The sequence below is a fragment of the Lepidochelys kempii genome, chromosome 1 (assembly GCF_965140265.1).
Source record: "Lepidochelys kempii isolate rLepKem1 chromosome 1, rLepKem1.hap2, whole genome shotgun sequence".
Classification (NCBI taxonomy): domain Eukaryota; kingdom Metazoa; phylum Chordata; order Testudines; family Cheloniidae; genus Lepidochelys; species Lepidochelys kempii.
Window position 1 is genome coordinate 252,778,331 of NC_133256.1, and position 23,231 is coordinate 252,801,561.

The 23,231-nt window shown below is 39.5% G+C and overlaps 1 protein-coding gene across 1 annotated transcript in view; it reads left to right on the forward strand.

Annotated features, from left to right (window-relative positions):
• Window positions 1-23,231, forward strand: part of RIC8B (RIC8 guanine nucleotide exchange factor B) — a 59,682-nt gene that overhangs the window by 5,076 nt on the left and 31,375 nt on the right. The window contains exons 2-4 of the mRNA XM_073324456.1: window positions 2,078-2,125; window positions 16,497-17,105; window positions 22,605-22,699. Of these exons, the coding sequence (XP_073180557.1) occupies window positions 2,078-2,125; window positions 16,497-17,105; window positions 22,605-22,699 (752 nt within the window). The remainder of the gene's footprint in view (window positions 1-2,077; window positions 2,126-16,496; window positions 17,106-22,604; window positions 22,700-23,231) is intronic.

Here is a 23,231-nt window from a genome sequence, read left to right on the forward strand (position 1 = left end):
TAATCAGGCAGAAGCAGAAAACATCGCAGTGTCTAGGTTCCATTACAAACTGATAGTTAGCTAGATTTGTTAAGGCACGTGGAAAAAACAACCTATTACCCTGGGCACACTTTTCAAATTTTTAAGAAAAGAAAACCCAGCAAATTCTAAAAGCAGCAGATAACTTATTTCTTTAATAGAAGGACCCAGTTCTGTGTGTCTAACTTTTAAGAGTTGTTTATTGGTGGTTGCAGATGGCTGTTTAAAAGAGCATTTATTTAGATACTCATTCCTTCTCTTCCCACTCCATGGCCCCATCTGCCATGGGCACACCAAATGTGTTTGTTTTCTCTCTTGCTCAAAGATACCTTACCCCCAGTAAAGGTTTCTCTAGTCTTTTCAAGGCGTCGTATCAATAAAAAGATACTGCCAAGGTCTGGGCCCCTTTCTTTCACTCTGACATCTGTGATGAGGAGGTGGTGAACTCTTCCCATCTAGCCCTAATAGATGTTCTGCTTGGGGGAGTCCCACTTAATACTGAGCCAGATTTTGTTTCCTAAAGACATATCCAAAGCCTGTCCTCTGCGTCTTCCTACCCAGAGACTTTCTGCTGGTACCTTCATGGTCATTAAGTGTAGTTAAAAACAGCTACCACAGCTTTACAGATTCTTTTTACTCCCCTCACATCAGACCTGCCCAACAATGCAAACAGTAAAACAATCCTCATCTGACCTTGAGAGCCTGTTACTTGAAGAGACTGATGCTGATAACTTTTGATAGTGAGTCCAGATAGTGACATCTAGTCCAGTTTTTGCCAACGTAGGTGCATGCTTGGTGCCGTGCAAGGGAGAGTGCCTGTAGATAAGCCATGTAAGGCAGTCATGCTTGACCTTTGGATCATTTGTATGAAAGGTAGCAGCTTGTCATTTTTTCCTCTTATGGTGTTAAAGGACAGAGATAGTAAAGATCAACGTTCACTTCATTAGATAAAATTAAATAGCTTAGCAAGAGTCTTACACTCTATTGCTTTCCATCTCTTTTTAGCATTCTTAAAGACCAAATATTGTTAAATAACTAATTGCTGTTCTCAAGTTTAAAAAAAAAATTCTAACAATATTTTTTGCCACTTGAGTGCTGATTAATACAGTTCAGAATTTTCTAAAATAGAACTAATGTCCATCACTAGCTCAAGTTCTGTGAGACCACACCTTCCTCACACTTAATTGTACCCATAACAAAAGAACACTAGGTAATGCATTTAGACAACCAGTAAAAATTAAAAATTGAAGAAATATATCAACAGATCTTGTACTGTACTCACTCTTATTTGAATCAGCATTTTCTGGATGAATTATTTTAAAAATACCCAAACTGGGAAAATCAACCTAAAGCAGAATTTCCCAACCTACAAATGAGATGCACCACTTACGTTTGTAAAGCCTGAGTAACTAAATAGCCTTGCAAAAAGAAAAGGAGTACTTGTGGCACCTTAGAGACTAACCAATTTATTTGAGCATGAGCTTTCGTGAGCTACAGCTCACTTCATCGGATGCATGCCGTGGAAACTGCAGCAGACTTTATTTATACACATATTTATTTGTATTCTTTTTGCGAATACAGACTAACACGGCTGTTACTCTGAAACCTAAATAGCCTTGCTGATTTACACATGGAACTAATCCTCAACACCTGTATAAGGTGAAAAGATGGAGATAACTGCAGTTTCCCTTGTGTGTAAGTAGGTATTATCTTGCTGGCCTGATTCCATTGCCCATTGAAGTTTGACAAAAATATCCCTGATTTCAATGGGGTCAGTCTTTGGCCCTAAGTGACTTGGCCATGACAACAGAGGGAGTAAAGGTTAGCAGTACATAGCTCCAAGATCCAGGCTTATACTACAACTATAGAGGTAATTGGGGAACAATTTAGAGGCACTTATTGCAAGCTTACTGTAGCCTCACAGTTGGATGCAGTGGGTTAGATTACATGATTCAAGAAAGTCCTTTGCACCATATCAACTGAGATTCATGTTAAAACTGAAATTTGTTCTAATCAGATTATGGCAATTATTTTACATTTAATTTATTTCTTTCCCCAGAATAGGGCCACTTTCAAATTTGATCCTGCAGATGAGGACAAAAGAAAGGTAAGCAAAACAAACCTTTCTACTTGTGCATGCCCCCTTTCAGGCAGTCTTTCCTTTGCTCTGTGTTCAGAGTCCACTACCACTGAGGTGATACAACTGAGTGTAGTTTGTCACGCGATGACATACATGTTTTGCCTTGCTGTGCTGTCAGAAAAAGAAACTGAGTTCCAGAAGAACTGATAAAGAAAAATAACAAAAGAGCTAAGTAATCTTGTTGGAGGTTCTGATTAGGAAAAATAAATTAAGGGACCACTAACTCAACCGGAGGAAGAAGCAAATGGAATTCCCCATTCTTGGAAGACTTGGGTTAATAGAAAATTTTTCATTTCCCATTCATCAGACAAGACATCTGCCTACTTAGTGAGTACACAATACCATTTTTTCTCACAGGAAATGAAGAGCTGTCAGACTGATGTGCTTCTCAATACACCATTCTGAAAGTTTTGTGGCTTCTTGAAAAAGATGGTCTGATCTCAACCTCTGTCTGTATAATATGTAACTGTAGAATTGTCCATGAGAACTTGAATTGAAGAGTCCTTGATGAAAAGCAGAAAGGTTTTGCAAGCTAATCTCACGGTTCTCAGTTCTAGTATGTTTTATGTGAATCGTAGGTTCTAGACATGACCAGAGGCCACGAGGACAAAAGTAATATGTGCATCCCAGCCTATTTTGGATAAATCGGTTATCTGAGCTTCAGACATGACTAGAGAAGCAAATGGAATTCCCACACATACATTTCCCTTTGTCTATCATTCCATCAAGGTTCCAGGATTTGATCAGGAATCAGTACTTTTAATGACAAATCATTGAGTGTTGGTTTATAAGGTGACTTGATCCATGCTTGAAATGGTCTGACACATAATCTGGCAGTTGGATTTACAAACATATACGAAGCCATATGGCCTAAAAGTTTTCAACTCTTTCTTATTGTAGGCAGAGGGTAAGTACAGATGTGAAGGATAAAATTTTTTTTATTTGAAATACTTTCAGTAGAAAGAATGTCCTCACTGCTTCTCAATCTAGAATTAATCAGAGGTCTCCTATAGACCGGGACAGATCCAGATTTGACTTTGTTGATCCCCAAACCCAGAGATAAAAATAAATTAATCACTTTGCTTGCTGCTGCTATGACTTGCATTCGTGACTTCCCCTTTACAAGCCAATTGTCCAGATAAAAGTAAATGTACAATGCTTATAAGCATAAATGAGCTGCTAGTCCTGGCAGGTGCTTCATAAACACCTGCAGTGTCAATGACCTTCTGAAAGGAAGTGCCAGAATGGATAATGACTCCCCAGAGCCATAAAACTTGGCATTTGTGAGTGCACTTGCACATCAAAATAAATGTCCTGCAAGTTGAGGGTAATGAACTAATCCATGGTATCTAGTGCTGGGATAATTGAAGTGAGAGCTACCATGTGGAATTTGGTGTGTTGAATGTATTTAAGGTTCCTGAGGACTAACTGTATGTTTGGTATGAGGAAATAAAGAAAATAGAAGCCATTCTGATGTACTAATTCTAATGCTCCTAGCTTCATGTGCTGATTCTAATGTTCCTAACTTGATGAGGTCCTCTATCTGCTGGCATGTGGCATTCTCATGAGAATAGTCCCTGAAAAGGAACTGGGAAATGGGGCAGGAAGGAAGAAAAGGTTTGAAATTGAATGGCATAACGATCCTTGCCTACTTGATGGACCCATCAATCTGTGGTGAATGGCATCCAAGCCTGCAGGAAAAAAAATAGACAGGAATCAGAGTGTGAAGTAAAAGGGCATAGATCTTTGTTAGATTAGTACAGACGCTCCCCGGGTTACGCAAGACTTGATTTATGCAAATCTGCGCTTCTGGAAGAAGCTCCGTAAGCTAGAAATAAAGAGTGTTTTGGGGTTGTTTTTTTTTGTTGGCGTAATGTCAGATATATGTTTCTGACTTACACAAAACTCGAGTTACGCAAGGCGTTCCGGAATGGAACAATTGCATAAGTCGGGGGAGTGTCTGTAAAAGATCCTTGACCACTGCTTCGAATCTGATGTCTCTGTGCCTGATCCAACTGAGTAGTACAGGAGAGGGTAATGGAGCTGACTTCTTTTAATATGTAGATCTTTCTTTAATTGTACAGAAGGCCTCTGGTGTTGAGAACATGGAAAAAAGAATATTGAGCTTTCCTATATCTGGAGACGGAAGACTGAGGACAAAATTCCTTGTTTTTGAAATTCTATAAAATCTGAGCTTGGATCTTGAATCTTGTAATGAATGCAGAGATTATCAATATTAGAACTGAACAGATTCTGACCATTTGAATGGCAAGTCTTCAATTGCTGCTTGAACTTCTTTTGGTAAAACTTAAGGCAGATAACCATGACTAGTGTTGCATTACAATACCTGTAGCCATTGAACAAGCACCAGAATCGGCAGCATCTAATGCAGTTGGGCTGCGGATTGTTGAATATCAAATAGTTTATATGCTTTTTCCTGAACTATATCCAAATGAAGAGTGAGTGTGTGTGTGTGTGTGTGTGTACTATATGCTTCAGTAATTCCTGAAAAGTTTTAAAATTATCAGGTGAAAGTGGAGTAGCCTGTGCAATGATTTCATCAGGTAAGAAAGAAGAATCAAGTATAGGATCAGAATGATTGTCCCGATGAGCAGGTATTTCATCATCACTTAAAATATGTTCCTTTGTGTCTCCAACTAGACAAGGAAAATGATTAGAACTGAGAGTCTGCAGCCTGAGAGTCACAAATAGTTCCCATATATTGTGGGAGAACTTGCTCCTGAAATTGAGTATTGTGGCCATATGGAAAGAGATGTGGCCAATTCAGAGGAAACCAAGGAGCATAGTGAGAATGAGCATCTTTAGATGTAATAGGAAGCTTCTTCTCATTATTATTTTCTCTCCGTTGATATTTCTTTTTAATGGAAGACTCCTGTCAGAAGCTGCAGAGGAATTGGTGTCTTTGGCTGAAGAAAACTGATGCAGGAACCATGACAGGAGACTGAAAGATAAAAGTGGGACTTGCATCCTTTAATTTTACTGATGTGTTGCTTCAAAGAAGTTTTCATAACTGGTACCCTTGTTTCTTTTTGTGGAGGGCTCAAGTTACAGTCCCCTCTTCCAGGGATGAAGCCCTTGGGCTTCGGCCCCCTCTGCCTGGGGCAGCAGGGCTCTGGCTTCGGGCTCGGGGTGCAGGGCTCAGGTTTTGGTCCTCCCCACCCAGGGTCACGTAGTAATTTTTGTTGTCAGAAAGGGGTCGTGGTGCAACAAAGTTTGAGAACAGCTGATTAAAGCTTCCCTCTGCAGTTGCACTGGAGCTGATGTTGAGTCAGAACTATTCAGTCCTTGGAAGCAGGACTGTTTTGATGGATCTTCCTGAGTTTGCCTCAGCTGCTTCCTGGCCCGTGAGTTTGGTGTCACAACTTTGATAGGAGAATTGGAAGACTGTCTCAGGAAAGAAGAAGCTTTTGTCTATGGTCAGAGCCTAACATAGCTTTCATGGTTTTTTTGTGGCCCCTTCCCCCCTCCCCCCCGCCCCCTGAGGAAAAAGGTTCAGTCTAGACTGCTTCTCCCTTTGTGTCCACTTCTTGAAGGGTGTGAAAATGGTACAGTTATCTGGGATAGCTGGGAGTTCCTCAGCCATGACATATGCCTTTATTGTCTGGGTATCAGTGAGAGGAATATTTCCTTCTCCCCTGGTCCCGCCCCCCAGGATTGGCATGATTTAAAACCTGGGAATTTAGGCTCTACCGAAAGCTGCACTCCTTTTTTTTTTTTCCCTAACCTGCTGCTAACTGAAACAGTAAAAAGTAACCAACTATAAACAAACTGTTTACTGAGTATTTAGGCTGGAAGTTAATCAATAATACAGTTGGACACTGGTGTTCCAACTCATTACTTAAAGCAGTTTGAAGGAACTGAATGGAGGTTGAGGTTGCTGTACACTTTATTCCCTGGGGACAGGGTGAGGAGGGGTGGTGGGAGCACATGCATGACCGCTATTAGTCACTGCTAGAGAAAACATTCTGAACTGCTATTCTGGGGAATGTGGACACCATAAGTGGGTGCAGTTATTCAAAGAACCAGTTGCCATGTGCAGTTACTTGAAGAACAAGAACATTCAAGGAAATTAAGGCTCTCAAACTTCATTGCATTGTGACCCCTTTCTGACAAGAGAAATTACTACACAACCCCAGGAGTGGGGGACTGAAACCTGAGCCCCACCATGCAGAATGGGGGGCCAAAGCAGAAGCCCAAGGGTTTCAGCCCCAGGCAGGGGGCCTATAACCTGAGTCCCACCACCCAGGGCTGAAACCCTCTGGCCTCGGCCTGGGCAGTGGGGCTTGGGCTTCAACCCTAGGACCCAGCAAGTCTAATGCCAGCCTTGGCGAACCCATTAAAATGGGGTCCTGACCCACAGTTTGAGAACCACTGATCTAGACCACTTATACAGGAACAATCTAGCTTCATGAGTCAAGCGCACAAATGGATTCCAAGGCAATATGTGAATTTACCCAACACATAAAAGCTAGAAAAAGGTATTTTTAGTATCAGTATAGTGGGATGTTTAAGGGTACAGTGGGTTTAATATCCAACATACTTCCACTTAAAACTAGATTTGGTACCTGAAGATGTTAATTTCTAACTATCAAAGTTGTTAATATATATTGCAATCTTAATCATAGTTCTAAACTATATAAATAAAAACCTAAGACGACTTGACATATCTATGAATAAATAACACACAGTTCTATTGAAAATGTTTTAAATATATTGTGACTACTATATACACTGACATTCTAGGTCTCTATATAAACTCAACTAAAAATCAAGAACTTTAAATAATACACAAGTCCCTCTATATAATTAGTTCTCTGATTCCCTTCCTGTTGACTTGGCTTCTGTTCCATGCTCTCAGTAATTTTCTGGTGGTGTCTCGTCTTCCTTCATTCTTGACATCTTATATGACACCCTTCCTTTTAGCTGTGAAACTTGTTTCCAGCTGTTCATCTAAAAGCTTGTTTAAATAAGGATTCAGATATTCTTTTAACTTGTGGTAGCATTGCATGATTTGAAACTATAACCTGTAGTCCTGTGGAAGGGATTGTTAAAAGTGTATTAAGTGATTGCATATTCAAATATAAGCATCCATGTTCGTCACCAAAATTCAAATAACTGCAGGTATGTTTGTATTGATTAGTTCAGATAACTTTAGAAGTGTTAATTTGAATTGATTAGTTCAGCTCAAATAACTTTAGAAGTGTGTAACTAGATCATGTCTTTAAGTTTTTAATGTGCTTTGTTGGCATCATGCTATATGCTGCAGGGTTGTCTGAGTGCTTTACAGCATTTTTTTTGCAGTCCATTCTCCTTACTATTACACTACTTTCAGCAAAATGGTGTTTAGTCAGGACCTTTATTTAAAATGTTCTATCAGAGAGCCATCTTTGAATCCTCTTAACAGACAAGGTCTTGAGGGGAACATAATCTTTAAACTTAGGGCTGGTCTACACTAACGCTGTAAGTTGACCTAAGTTACACTAATTCAGTTACATAATTGAAGTCAACGTAACTTAGATCAACTTACAGGGTGTCTACACTGCGCTATGTTGATGGGAGATGCTCTCCTGCCCACTTACCTCCCGCCTCTTAGGAAGGTGGAGAACAGACCTCTATGGGAGAATGTTCTGCCATTGACTTAGCTTGTCTCACCAGACCCCTAAATCGCTGCCGCTGCATCGATTGCAGCAGTGCTGATTTAGCAGAAAGTATAGACAAGCCCTTAATGTTGCAAACATGGCCACAGTGAGGCATGATTGGGGTCATTGATTTAATATGCAAATTTATTAGTACGTATTTGAAGTATTTTTGGTGTCTCCATGAATCCTTTCTCCTTCTCTCTCCAGTCTAGGTGTAGGGGGGGGTGTGCGCGCGCACATGATGGGAGACAGTATGAACTAGGGCTTCTAGGAGCAAAGTTCCTTGGAAATCCAGTTTCAGGAAAACATGCACACACTTCTTTCAGTTGTGGCCATTAACTTTAAGGCAAATTATGATTTTTTTCATTTTAAGTTTTGTGCTATTTGGACTTGTCCTACAAAATCTTGTGAGTAGTCCTTGAGGAAGGCATGGCAGGATTGAACCCTTTATTTGCATACAGAAGAAAGAAAATATACACAGAGTTTAAAAGGTGACCTGGAGGATAGGCACTGCATTTTCATTGGGTAAGCTGTTGAAGTTGCGTTGCATTGCATTGCATAGCATGACAAGTGCATAAAAATTAGTTGAGAGATTTGGAAATACTATATGTACACATTTACCTTTTTTTACAGAGGAGTCCATCTGTCTAAAAAAAAAAAAATAGAAACATGATAGAAAACTTGATTTTTTAAAGTTTTCAGCTGTTTTTCTTGTCTGTCTTAAAATCATCCCAAGCGCGTACGATTTAAAAAAAAATTTTAAACAATAAAATAAAATAGCCTATCAAACAAGGATGGCATAGAAACATGGGACTCATCTCAGTCAGTAATTTGGTTTTATTAACTCTTTTAAAATCTAATCATTACTGTGCTCTGGTGTATATCGCTATCTTATAAGTACTTAGGAGCTAGAGGCACTTGACTTCATCTCACGCAGTGTACTCAGTGCATGCTGATATTGCAGAATTACACATGCCCGTTGTGAATGGAAATAAAAAATAAAGCATATCTGTAGGGCTCTTAACAAATCTGCTTAAAGGATAATCAGACCCCTAGGTAATGCCACACCTCAATTTAAAAAAAAGTTGTTAGCATAACCGAACTGAAAATGAAAATTTGATCTTCTGGGATCATAATTTACCTGTTTTGCCTAAGTATTATAGGACCCTCCAGCCAGAGGATGACTTTACAGTATCCTAGCGGTTGCAGAACCTAGGCCTGCTGTCTCTTACTGAAACGTGTTTTTTTTTCTTGTGTGGGGTAGTGAACTGAATTGGGCTGGAATTGTAGAACCATTCTGTTGAGTATTTCAGTAAAACAAATGACCAGCCTGATATCCTAATGTTGTTGTTAACTTGTAATGGGCCTGGAACCCCCTCAGGAGGTAGCAATCTTAAGGGTTTTTTTTGGTCAACAGTGACATTTTTTTAAAATTGGGAAAATGGCAGCATTTTTGTGGCTAGAGCTGTGGTCTCCTAACATGTTGTCATATTTCTCAGTGACTTTTTACGACCAGAAGTTGTTTGTAAGCTTAACAATACTTTTGCTGAAACAGAGGAAGTAAATTCATCAAGGTAGGAAGGAAAACTGTTTATATTAACACACAAAAAAAATTGAGCTTAAATAGTCAAGGAGCAGCAGCCAAATGCAAAAAGAGCTCCAATAAGTTATTTTTTTGTGGTCCCAAAACTTCAGCAGGGGAGTAATTTCTGCTTTTCTCTTAATTCCTTTACGATCAGCTATTCAAACTTTGGTAGCATTGTTTCTCTAACCATGGATTTCTCTCTTCCTCTGCTTTACTTTTTTGTGAATTATCAGCTGACTTTTGTATGTGATGGGTTGGTTAGCACTTAATTTTTTCCACATGATTATCACATTTGTAAAAAAAACAAAAACAAAACCAAAGCCACTTCTTTAAACCATAACCCCTGTGCTTCTTTAACTCTTGTCATGCACTCCATGGTAGAAATGACCCTGTCTCTCTGCATTTTAATTCTAGATTTTTTTTCTTTCTTGCTTCCCCATCTCTAGGCTCCCTATCTCCCCCTACTTTATGTTAGAACTGTTGCCCACCCAGCTTCCTCCAGACAGTGTCTTCCTCCTTCCTTTGTGTGCCAGCCCCACATGGCCTGTCAGGTCCCCAGATCACTGAAGAGTCTTGCCCTCTCTGCTGTCTTGGGGGGCAGGGGTGGGTCGCTGCAAGCATGGTGGAGCAGAATCCTCATGTCAGTGTGTTTTGGGGCTTTAAATGTGCCCCTAGCACCTGCCAATTACATGTTACCACAATCCCCTTTAACCACACACTCATATGAATCTACTAACTTCACCAACAGCTCAGCAGTTCTATATTCTGTTCAGCGTTTTCCATTTCAGAACCAACTGGAGTTTTAGTTTAACTCAGAATGTAGTTAATTCTCAGAAGCTCTCAGAAATCTAGAATGCTGTATCTCTATATATCTGTGGTTGTCATCCAGGGGTATGCAAAGGTCTTCCAGGGGTACATTAACTCATCTATATATTTGCCTGGTTTTACAACAGGCTACATAAAAAGTTCTAGCAAAGTCAGTACAAACTAAAATTTCATACAAACAATGACTTGTTTATACTGCTCTATATACTATACACTGAAATGTAAGTACAATATTTATATTCCAATTGATTCTCATTTTTACCATACAATTATAAAATAAAAAGTGAGCAATTTTTCAGTAATAGTGGCTGTGACACTTTTGTATTTTTGTTAGCAAGTAGTCTTTAAGTGAGGTGAAACTTGGGATACACGTGAGAGATCAGACTCCTGCAAAGGGGTACAGTAGTCTGGAAAGATTGAGAGCCACTGCTGAATATATACACTATGATTGACGTACATATATGGAAGCTGGCACCATTGAGAAAACATGCAAGATAATACAAAAAAAAATAGGTGTATATGAAGAACTCATGCTGACTGAATTAGCTGCTGTCACAACGTTTGACACAATGCTCTGTGTAAGTGGATTTACAGATATAAAATGAAACCATTGTTAAACATTTTAAAAATAAGAAGTTGGGGCCTCTGTATTCTGCGACTCTGCAGCCACAGAATTTGCTGTGAATGCTAGCCACTGTTACAGAATTGTGCTCCAGAATCTAAGCTTTCATGTATTATTTTTGACAGAACTATGAAAATAACTTGCACTGAAAGGAAACCAATGCAATACTGACATCTTGAGAATACACTGAGCTTAAAATAGTACATGTAAAGAGTATACACTTTCTCACTCAGACCAATAGATGCTTCGCTCCAAAACCTAATGCCATAAAATGCTGGTCATTTTAGCAGAAATAGCCAGCTATTCAACTTATCCAGCAATCCCAAACAACCTTATTTGATGTTAAAATCCCTAACTGTCTCCTAGTTGATTGCCAGAAACTCCGAACTTCTTTCTTTGACAAATTCTATAATCCGTTATGCGTGGTCAATGCAAAACTGTGGGGCATATATAGAATGAGGTCTACTATACTTATTTCACTGTTTCTTTATTTTTAATTCACTAGCCTGTCTCCCACCACACCCCCTTTAAAAAATATTTTTTATGGGACCCAGTTTTGCATCTGTTTTTTGTGTGGTGTTCCTAATGACTTCATTGACATTCTGCCCTCTGAGCAGCTGCTAAAGTAGGTTGTATTAAATAAATTAAAAACTTGCCCATCTCATGAACCCCCTACTGAGAGCTTAATTAAAATCAACTGAGAATTTAAAACTATGAAAAACCTTGGTTAGAAGACACAATGAACTACAGAGACTTATGTCAGTCCAGGAGAAGGCAGAATGACTTGATGCCAGTTACCGTTTATTCAAGTGACTGGGAACATCATGTGCTCTGGCACATAATCCCTGAGGCCAAAGATGCGGGTGCTGCCAGCGCTCTCAACTATAAAGCTCATGAAACTTCATAGCAAACCTGTGATGTGACTGATTTCCTCACCATCGCTGCTCTCCCCCTCCCCTTTCCAAAAAACAACTTGGACCATGATTTAGCTGTTTGAGGCCTTTTTAAAATGGACATTTTCTAAAAAACCAAAACCATATAACTGTGTAAATTGTTAATCTTTTTTTAAAAGCAGGTGGATGTTCCATCACCCTCCCAAGTCAAATCCTCTGCCTCTACAATGCTGCATTAAAATCATGAATCTTTAAGATTGAGCCAATATCAATTTAGCTTTAAAGCAGAAGACCTGATCCTTGAAGTTACTGGTAATCTAGATTAAAAATTCAACAAAGGTATATGGCTAGGCTTGAGTTTGGGAATTTTCCACACACCTACCAGGATCCTAAACTGCATTCCTTAGGCCTGCTGAACTGCCATTGGAATTTAGGGTGCGCAAAAGAATGCGGGATCGGGCCCAACTGCATTGCTTATAAGAGGCAAGATAAGTGAAGATGGTTTAAAAACACATTACTTTGGGGTAACATTCAATTACTACTTTTTGCTGGATTTTCCTTCATTTTTGACAGTGTCTGCTCTGGTACAGGGAAATAGGATCAGCAAGCAGTTCAGAGTGAGGTAGTTGCAGAGGCAAATTATTTTCTTTAATCTCGCATCAAAGTAGAATAATATATAGATGTGTATTTGAAAAGGGTGCCTCTCTATGCTTTAGGTCCCTTGGTTGTAACTCAAAAATGCAAGTACATTGTATATAAGAGAACCTAGCAAATTTTGGAAGCAGATACTTATTTTTAGCAAAACTCTTGCTGTTCACCCTTAAATTCCAGTTAGTTCCTGTAACAGTGAACCATCCATAGTCACGCTGTTATACTCAATAAGCTAGTGGTGTTCAGCTACTGGTTTGTATATGGCAGTAATGGAAAGTATATTTTTCAAGTTCATGATATTATCCAAATGGAAAGTGATTCTCTAGGGGGAACAGCAAAAAAGCCCCTTCCTCATGTCGCTCATTATGTTTTTTTGTTCTCAGCATGTTTGTACACTAGCTACAAGAAACCAAACTGAGCTTGCATAGATCAGAAAAAGCCAGTAGTGGGGGGTAATTTGGAGAGGGAACACATTGAATGGGTCAGCAACATGGCTGGGAGATGTGCTAAAACAGGGCTAGTGGAGCCTAGCTGATGTGTGGAGAATGGGCTAGCTGGCTTGGTATTCAAATTGTGGGACATAATATGTACAACTGTCTAAATGACTACTAAGAACATATATTTTTCCTGATTGAAAAACTGGGAAATTCAGTGGCAAACTGTTAATGCAGAGATAAGGTTGCTAGTAGTCTTTCCTTGCAGAACATTGAGTTGAGCAAAGCTCAAATTTCTGAAAGCCAGGAAATGCACAGTTAAGGTTGCCCATGCAACCTTAACTCTACCATCTTTCAGCAATGCCCCCAATATGTCCTGCCAGTCCCACAGTTGTTGAAATTGCTGTTCACCTCTTTTTACAACCTATTTATTCTCATCCATGGGATTCTATCTACCACTATTAAAGAACAAAAAGGGGGAAAAAATTGCCCACACTTGGTTATCTCAGAGACCACCTCTCCTACAATGCTGTTTCACGGTGGCAGTTTGGATCAGTTCACAGTTTTTCTGCCACTGTGAATTACAGTACTCTGTCAGCAGAGACAGAGCTTTCTTGACTGAATCACTCTAGCAGAAAAAGGGTCAATTTATTCTGTTCCTGCTATTAGCAGGTTTGTGTTTGTAGTCCCCAGTGCTGCCCACTCTCTCTTGTCTGGATTATTTATCAAAATCTAGCAGGTTCAGTAACTGCTGCTTCTGATTTATAAGCAAAGATAATTATACAGAAAACTTTTTAATTGAATTAAAATATTTGTGAAAAGTCAGTTGAGCTGTAGAGGTTGATTTGACCATTTCTCCTGAACTATGATCGTTTTTGGTTTGTTTTTTATTTTTAAAAAAAAAAAACTTTAAGGGTGAGATCTTCAAAGTCTTCAGCATTGGCCAACTTTTCCCACTGAAGTCAAAGAGCGTTTTATCACTAACTTCAGTGAAAGCAGTTAGGCCAGTGTTGAATGCTTCTGAAAAGCCCACTCTTAAGCTTCCTTTTTTTTTTTCTTTATGTGTCTTGTTGATTTCCAGATAACTCATAGCCATGGTTTAACAATACTAAGTATTTCAGAGAGACTGAAATTCTGTGTTTTAGTGACTGTCTCTTTTGGCATACATGATATAAATATAACCCCATCTGTGCTTATCAAAAATGATTTCCAGATAAATTTTTAGAGGCGAAGAATGCAGCAGACTGGTAGGTCTTTAAACCAAAACATCACCAGTGTACTAAGTAGCTGTGTGTGACAGTCAATAACTAACTTGTCTCACGTTTTGCTTATAATATCATATGCTTTCCTGTTTGACAACGTGATGTATCACACAGCATTGTACCACAGTTTGACCTGCCTAGTTTAGTTGAATAATATGTTTTAACATGACTCTTCATTTTCTTAATCATTACTGTAACAAAACTCCCTCGATCGCGTCCAGTGAAACTTTCCTCTCTAGCTCTCAGTCTGGGTGGTGAGCATTTGTTTTAGTGCTGAAAAATCCAATTCCTGCAACATTTCCTTAAGTAGGAAACTGTTACAATATATTTAGTATTAATTAAAAAACTGAAGTGTGTGTACATGGCGCATATTTCTGATCATAAACTGATTCATACCGCACCAGTGGATGTCACTAAGAACTACCCAGATTAGTGACTACACTGTTTCACTAGTAACTAACGTACGTCAAGGGACAAGAAGCAGAGGAAGATTTAAAGGGCAAAAACCAAAGGATCTGGGTGGTATAGGGTGCAGTAAATCTTTTATTGCCACTTATTTGCGAAGACTTTCATAACTAGACTCGTGACTCTGCCATCCATGAGTAATATTGTCTTCCTGAATTTGTAGCAATAAAAAATGTATGGAGCCCTGTTCGGTCATGCACTCTCTTCTACTGTGTCTTTCCTCTCTCTTGGTTGATTTGTCTGAGTTTGTTTTAGGTTTTTAGAAAATAGTGTGTTTAGAATCTTTCTGTAATTGAAATGTTTTTCTGACCTTCTGATTCTTAAATCACTTACATTTTTCTAAGCAGCAATGCAAATTAACAACTGCTTGTAACATAAGTATAGCATTCTGTCTTTTGATCACTGGACAATCTTTGAGTCTCTTGATCAGCTTGGCCTGGCACTATATTTTGCAGGTAGTATTGTAACTCTCCTAGCTATGACTGCATATTAGTTACCTTAATTTACTAAAAGTCTACATTCCACTCTGTCTCATCTTGCTAGTTTTAATATGCCCTCTTTTGTCTGTCAGCATATAGACTATTAAATACCAGTTTGAGTTTGCCTCAACTTTGAATCTGACTGAGTCATTAAATCTCAAATAAGAGAGGTGTATGCACATGAAGAACCATTTAGCTTCAAGCTTAGTAGGAGAGGTATGTACTATATTCCAAATATTTAAGACGACTAGAACAGGATTGTCAAGGTTCCTTCCCCACTCTGAACTCTAGGGTATAGATGTGGGGACCTGCATGAAAACCTCCTAAGCTTGCTTTTACCAGCTTAAGGTTAAAACTTCCCCAAGGTACAAACTATTACCTTTTGCCCTTGGACTTTCGCTGCCACCACCAAACGTCTAACCGTGTTTATTATTGGGAAAGAGCCATCTGGAAACGTCTTCCTCCCCCAAAATCCTCACCAAAACCTTGCACCCCCCTTCCTGGGGATGGTTTGATAAAAATCCTCACCAATTTGCATAGGTGACAACAGACCCAAACCCTTGGATCTTAAGAACAATGAAAAGAAGCATTCAGTTTCTTACAAGAAGAATTTTAATAGAAGAAAAAGTACCATTTCTGATTTTACAGAGGGCATTCTTTTTAAATACCTTACAGGGTAATTAGATTCAAAACATAGAGAATCCCTCTAGGCAAAACCTTAAGTTACAAAAAGACACAAAGACAGGAATATCCATTCTATTCAGCACAGCTTATTTTCTCAGCCATTTAAAGAAATCATCATCTAACGCATCTCTAGCTAGATTACTTACTAAGTTCTAAGACTCCATTCCTGTTCTGTCCCTGGCAAAAGCATCACACAGACAGACACAGACCCTTTGTTTCTCCCCCCTCCAGCTTTGAAAGTATCTTTTCTCCTCATTGGTCATTTTGGTCAGGTACCAGCGAGGTTATCCTAGCTTCTTAACCCTTTACAGGTGAAAGGGCTTTTCCTCTGGATTTTAAAGGTGTTTACCCTTCCCTTCCCTTTATATTTATGATGTGGATGATTTCTTTTTTAAACTAAAAATGTAATGGTCTATTATAAGGACCTCTGTTTCCATAAAAGTAACCAAAGTCTTGCTGTGACCCAATAGGATTAATGTATAGAACCCAGGTGAAACTGGCAGCATGCTTATGACTAGGAGATGTGCTGTCATCTCTATCTTTATCCATTTATTTTGGTTGTGTGTGTAAGAAAACCTTTAAAGATATTCTCTGAATATTTCTGTAGCAGTTCATATTTTGAAAAGCTAATAATGACCTAGATAAAATATGACCAAAAACAAGTTCCTTGAAGAAAGTGGCTGAAGTTTTTATGATTTGATGGATGACAGTAGTAAAAGATTTTGCATTCAAATTCACAATGATTAAAATTTTGGGGGGTTTTTGTATGTGTCCACAGAAACTGTGTGAAGGAATCTTAAACATCCTCGAAAAAGACACAAAAACTTCATGTCGAGTTGCTTGTCTTGAAGCCCTTCGGATTCTCTCCAGAGATAAGAAGGTTTTAGTGCCTGTGACAACAAAGGAAAACATGCAGATCCTGATGAGGCTGGCAAAGCTGGACATGACAGAAGATTCTTTGGAGGATGTGTCCAATTTCCCTGTTATAGTGGAAGCTTTAAAATGCCTCTGTAACATAGTTTTTAATAGTGCCATTGCACAGAAGCTCAGTTTGGAACTGAACCTTGCAGCTATGCTTTGCAATCTACTGAAAAAATGCAAGGACCAACAGTTTGTTGATGCCATTAAATGTTTTGATTTGCGCCTTCTCTTCCTCCTGTCACTTCTGCACACAGAGATTCGGTCACAGTTGCATCATGAGCTACAAGGGTTGCAGGTTTTGACTCAAGCCTTGGAAAGTTCATTTAGCATAAGATGGACAGACAAATACAAAGCTGCTGAAGAGCATGATGGATCTCCTTTATCGCTACAAGAAACAGATTGTGCCATTGAGGCACTCAAAGCTCTCTTTAATGTGACGCTTGACAGTTGGAATGTTCACAGTGAGGTAAGGTCTGAGTTTAAATTCTTTGATTGGGCTTATTTTGTCTGCAAGAACCATAGCCACCTCATACTTAAATTGGAGAAGCAATTGCCCAGTCATCAGAGCAGGGCATTCCCTTGTTTAGGACAGTACTTAAAAGCTAAACACATGCTTAAGTGCCCTTCTGAACTAGGGCCTCAAAAAGGTGGTGAATCCTTAATGTTAGGAAAAAACTTTGAGGTCCTCAGAGGAAAGTAACTACACAGTGGGGGTTGGATGGATGGTGTAATACAATTTTTTATTTTTTTTAAGGTTTTTATATATAAACTCAAATATGCAGTTGAATGTCTAATGAGAATGAGGCTGGATGAGAGTTTAAGGTTTCCAAAGGGAAATAAGCACTAGTTAAGCACATTAAAATATATGTTGGTTAGGATAACTTTTTTCTTTAAATGTGTGTTGTTCAGATGACCATCTCTCGGGATTATAGCCAGCAATTAAGGCTGTGGAACAATGACTTGATTGTTTTTCTGTGGACACAATTACAAACAGATCAGCTTTTTTTAAGAACAAGTAATTGTTTGAGGGAAAGAGGTGTGCTTTTTTCCTTAAGATGTTAAATGATGAGAAGCAATACATGCACCTTGTTGGTATAATTTTTAAATAGGATTTACCTTTTCTCTTGCTGAATGTCAAACCAGTTGCCTCGAGAGAACCTATGGCACCTGGAATATGATACATCAGCCTTCCTGTCCTCCCCTCTTTTTTGTTGTTTACCCCACTTGTGTCACATCTTAAAATTATATTGTAAGCTCTTTCAAGTCAAGCACTGTAAATATGATTACAACTGGTAAGTCTAAAGAGAAGGTATTTACACTATAGTAATTTTGCCATATAGTTAAACCTCAAAACAAATGTCTTAATTATCAAGCAGAGATTCTTTTGTGTAAGGTCAGTGTGTTAGACTAATCTGCAGAGAGGTTAACAATCCTAAGAACATGAGAGCCCGGATATGAATTACTCACCCAGGAATGTGGGACTTGAAAAGAGTTTTGAAATTAACAATTCAGTTAAAAATTTTCCAAAATTATGGGGCCCTGAAGAAAAATGTAACTCCCAAAATAGAAAAAAGTTTAGGTCTGAATGTCACAGTAGATAGCATAGTCTTCAGACTCTTGGATAATCCACAAGAAAGCGAGGGACTTTTCTTGCTCTTGCTTTTGACTTACAACCTCAATAATTAAAAAGTCTCTCTTGACAGGAAGAGATGCCTTACCTTTGTCTAGACAAACAGTAGCATTAAATGTGTGTGCTCAGGGGTGGAAAATATGACCTCCTAAGTGTAAGTGTGTGTATAATATGCATGCATGTATATGCACTTAGGAGGTCATATTTTATTTATATATAAATGCATGCTGTATAAATGTATGCATTTGGAAAGAAGTTGGGTGAAAATAAATGACTTTATTTCCCTCAGACAGAATTACCTGGTCATAAAATCAAAGATGTTAAACTGTAGACTCAAGCCATGTTATGTGTTTACTTCATGGGTAGCAACTCCTTCTTCTGAAACCTAAGTCTTGATGCTGATAAGTTCTACTTCTCCATCTCTGAGGGTTTCCAGTAGCACCAGATGAAGGTTTTATCTCCTGACGAAGGGACTACAGAAATTATGTAATATCCTTTTGAATATAAAGCAACTACCTCTCATGGACATGGGCACCTTGCTTAAAAATATCTAAATCAGATGACACCTCACATTAAGCCTGTATAAGACCTGATCATACTGGAACTGGTTGACTTGCAGGGAACTGCAGCTGTCACAAAAGGGGGATGTCTATTATAATTTTGATCACCAGATCTTTCAGTATATTTTCAAGACAGGATAGACCACATACTCCTGGGTCTTGCCTATCTGTTAAAATATAGAGCAGAATTCACTGAAGCTATCACTTGCCCTGGTAAGATGAATTTGTAGCCTCAAGCATTTTTCTCCATGCAACGTTTGTTTGGTTTTCAAAATAGTGACTGTGCAGCAAGTTGGGCTTCCTGTGTTTTTTGAAAGGGGAGTAGTTCATCACTGTCTTCTTCCTTGAGAACATAAAGATTGAAGCTGAATATGGTATCTCTTAGCAGTCACAGCGCACTAATGTCTGCACCTGTATCTTTTTAGGTAGGTAGTCTGTAATTAGGGACGTATCGCATGAAAAGTAGTCTTACCTCTGATCTAGGCCACTGAAGTAAGCTCTTAGAAACTGTTTGGTTCCTTGAATTTTTCCAACATGAGCCCATTTGATATTGCAACAGACTTCCCAAAGTCCTGTGGACTATCAAGTGAAACCATGGTGCGGCTGAACTATAGGGAAGGATCAACAGTTAGCTATCTGGCCAACTCTTGGTTATTTTGTCTTCGTTTTCTGACACCTGAAAGGAAGGGTATGATTACAGATACTGTGGAGTTTTTAAGAAGGTTGAGACGGCATCTTTCCCAATGCTTTCTCGCACTGAAACCTCAAAAACGATGGAGTTTTGTGCGTGTGGGAACTGGCAGTCTCAGCAGTGGCATTTCCTACTGATTCAGTTGGGGGAATATCTTTAGAAAAGTGGAGGTTTCATCTCAGAACTTTGCCCCTGGACAAGCCAAACAAGCCAGTCTGAACTGAAGAAACAGCTTATGCTGAGGGAGCATAATGAAGAAGGGAAAAGGGAAGTACTGTTGCATTGGGTCACTCTATTTTCTATCACATGAGTATTGGATCTCTTCTAGGCTTAGAAATTTTATTTTGTATTTCAAGATAGAGCTTTTATAGTAACTTATTTGCTAAAGGTTTCCAAAGCCAAACAACACTTCAGTAAAAGCTATTCTCTCTAGTTCTAAACTTTAACATTCCCCAAAGGATCCTTGTTGGGCAAAGTGTTGTTTAACATCCTTTTTAATGATCTAGGAAAAGAGGTAAACAGTACACTAATTAAGTGCGCTGGCGATGCAGAATTAGGAGACGTTGCAAACATCCGGGAGGATGGAAAAATTATAAAGGGATCTAAAGAGTTTATTCCTATGAGCTCAAAATGAGATTCAACCTCAACCTGTATCTGAAACACCAGAATTCAATGGCAGGAAATAATTTCAAAGTAGCAATGCCAGAATAGAGTTGATCTTGAGTATCAAATTGGAGGACGAGGTGGTGATGGTTTAACGTTTATATTACAGTAGCACCCCAGGGCCCAATCAGAATTGGATCCCATTGTGTTAGGTTCTACAAACACTTGAGATCTTCATTGCCAAGAGAAACTAACAGTCAAAAAGAAAATAAATAGGGAAGGGGACAGGGATAACCCATACAACTCAATGATTGTGGTGGTTATTGGCACACTTTAATTATGTATTTTTTTTGCTCCTGTTTAGGGCTTTTTGGGGAGGGATGAGTGGGCGAGGTCATTTTTAAAAAAAAGGGCAAAGATAGGGTGAGTGGGAATGGGAAGAGTAGACAAGTTAAATAAGGGAGAAGAGAAGGACTGAAGGGGCAAAGAAGAGAGTAAGAAGGAATATGGAGGACAGCAGATTGAGATGTGTTTTAAAAAGACTGAGGAATAGGGGAGGGAGGAGTTTGGCTGTTTGTCCCAATCAGACTGAGGAATGTATGTAGTCTAAACTTTCAAAAGCAGTCAGTGACATCATTGATGCCCAGGAGCCATGAAGGAATGTTGCTGCCACTGTCCCTGATTACTGCAAGGGACAAATCTCTGGCACCAATGGCTGGCTCCTCTTCTGGGAATTTTGGCGCTGCCAGCTTTCAGAGGAAATAGATCTAGTGCCCCCAGGATGAGATTGCCCTCTTCTCCTCCTCCCTCCTCCCCCCCCCCCCAAAAAAAAAAAACCACCAACCTGCAGTGAGATACAGGAGTGCAAAAAATGGCAGAGACATTCTGGGTAGCTTACAGAGAAGTGACACCTCACAGAATGAGGAGGGCTAAGGGTAATGAAACACATACCAAAATTTGGTATGTGTAAATGGCAGGGAAAGGGAGAAGATAGTTGTGGAGTTGAAATTGAGCAAAGGATAACTTAGTCTGAATATCAAGATAAATTTCCTAATTATGAAATGTTAGACTGGAAGGGCTAGATGCACAAAAGGACTTGCATGCTTAACTGACACTTTAGGCACCTAAATCCCAGAATCAGGCCCCAGTGGGATTTACAAAAACCTCACTCCGCTGCTGCCAAACCATGTAGGCCCCTAAACTTCCTCTGCTCCTAAATTTTTACTATAAATGTTCCCTATGCCTATATTTTGGCCTCTGAGCATGCTCAGTGCAGCCCCATGCTGGGCATCCAGACACCTAAGCCCCAGTGCAATTTGGGCCCTACATGCATTCCTATATCTAACTTGCCTCTGGGGCCTGATCTACTATGCGTGTTTAGAGCTCACCTCTCAGATTGCCCCCTCTAGATGAGTTTACACAAAACAGCTGGAGGAGGAGGACCTTTGTCATAACTTTTAGCCCAGTGGTCTAAATGTAGGAGACCCTGGGCTCAAGTTCACCCTCCACCTGAGGAGGAAAAAGGATTTGAACAGGGATCTGCCACTTCTCAGGTGAGTGCCCTAACCACTGGGCAGTGGGATAGCCTGATGTGGGGTCCCTCATTCTCTCTCTCCTACTGAAACTGTTCCATTGTATATAAATAATTAGTCATTGGATCCTGGACCTCCCACTGTCCAGGTGAGTACTCGAACCACCATGCTACAAAGTCATTCTAGAGCTTGTTCTCTTTCTGGCCCAATGATGCTTTCATTGTTTATCCACAATACAACAGCTTCAACACCAGAGACTGAGGGAGCCCCACCTCAGAATATCTCCCCTTCAGGTGAAGGGGGGAGTTAAGTCACCAGTCTCCCACATCCCCGGTGAGTACCCTAACCATTGTACTAAAAGTTATGAGGAAGATTCTCCTGCTCCCCCAATTTTCTGGCAAAAATGGCATACGTTTCCTATGCCAGGAGGAGAGAAACTTTTTTGTAACTGCCAGCCCCGCGAAGGGAGGCACCTCCCTGCATCCTGGACTTAGAGCCAAGCTCCTTAAGAGGGGCAGGGGCTTAGGACAAATCCCTTACCTTGGTCTCTCCCATTGGCTAACTTGAGTGGAAAGCCTCCCCATGTAGTAGCTTGTGTGATTCCCATTCTGAGGCTTCTGTCTGTCCCCATTCATTGTATAGGGAGGCTAGGTGCCTAACTCAGGCTTCGTGAATCCCAATGATCTATTTTCTTTTTTTTAAAGGTGCATAAAGTTTGTGAATCTAGCCCAAACAATCTCCCAGAGGAAATAATGGATTTAGAGTAACTTAAAACTAGACTGCACCAAGCATTCAAATGAACTCTGAAAGAGCAGTCCTTTATTGGTAGGAAATAGATTATATGATCTAATGGGTGTTTTCCGTCTTTAATTTTTATTATTCTAGTGACCTGAAACCCTCATTTGCAATCGTCAAAATGAAAATATCTTCATAATTTATATTTATATAGAATGAATCTCATCAATTTCGTTATATGGCTGCCATCCTTCGCCACTGCTTATTAACCGTGGGCCCTACTGAAGACAAAACTGAAGAATTGCACAGGTTGGTAGAATTAACAGAACCAATATATTTTTGAAGGATAACTTCTTTAGTTAGAGCATTAAATATTTCTCTTTAGATATTAGCAGATCAATATAATGTCTAAAAATAATATCCACTATCCAAAAAATAGATTAAAAAGTAATCCCTGAACTGCATAACCCTTAAGACTGAGAGAATATACTGAAATGTAAAATGTACTTGTGCAAATATTGAGGATAAAATTGTTTACAGGAATTCTAGCTGCAGCACTCCTTGAAGTTATCTTTAACTGTAATTGTCTCAGCCCTGATCTACACTAGGACTTTAGGTCGAATTTAGCAGCGTTAAATCGATGTAAACCTGCACCCATCCACACGATGAAGCCCTTTATTTCTACTTAAAGGGCTCTTAAAATAGATTTCCTTACTCCACCCCGACAAGTGGATTAGCGCTTAAATTGGCCTTGCCAGGTCGAATTTGGGGTACTGTGGACACAATTTGACGGTATTGGCCTCCGGGAGCTATCCCAGAGTGCTCCATTGTGACCGCTCTG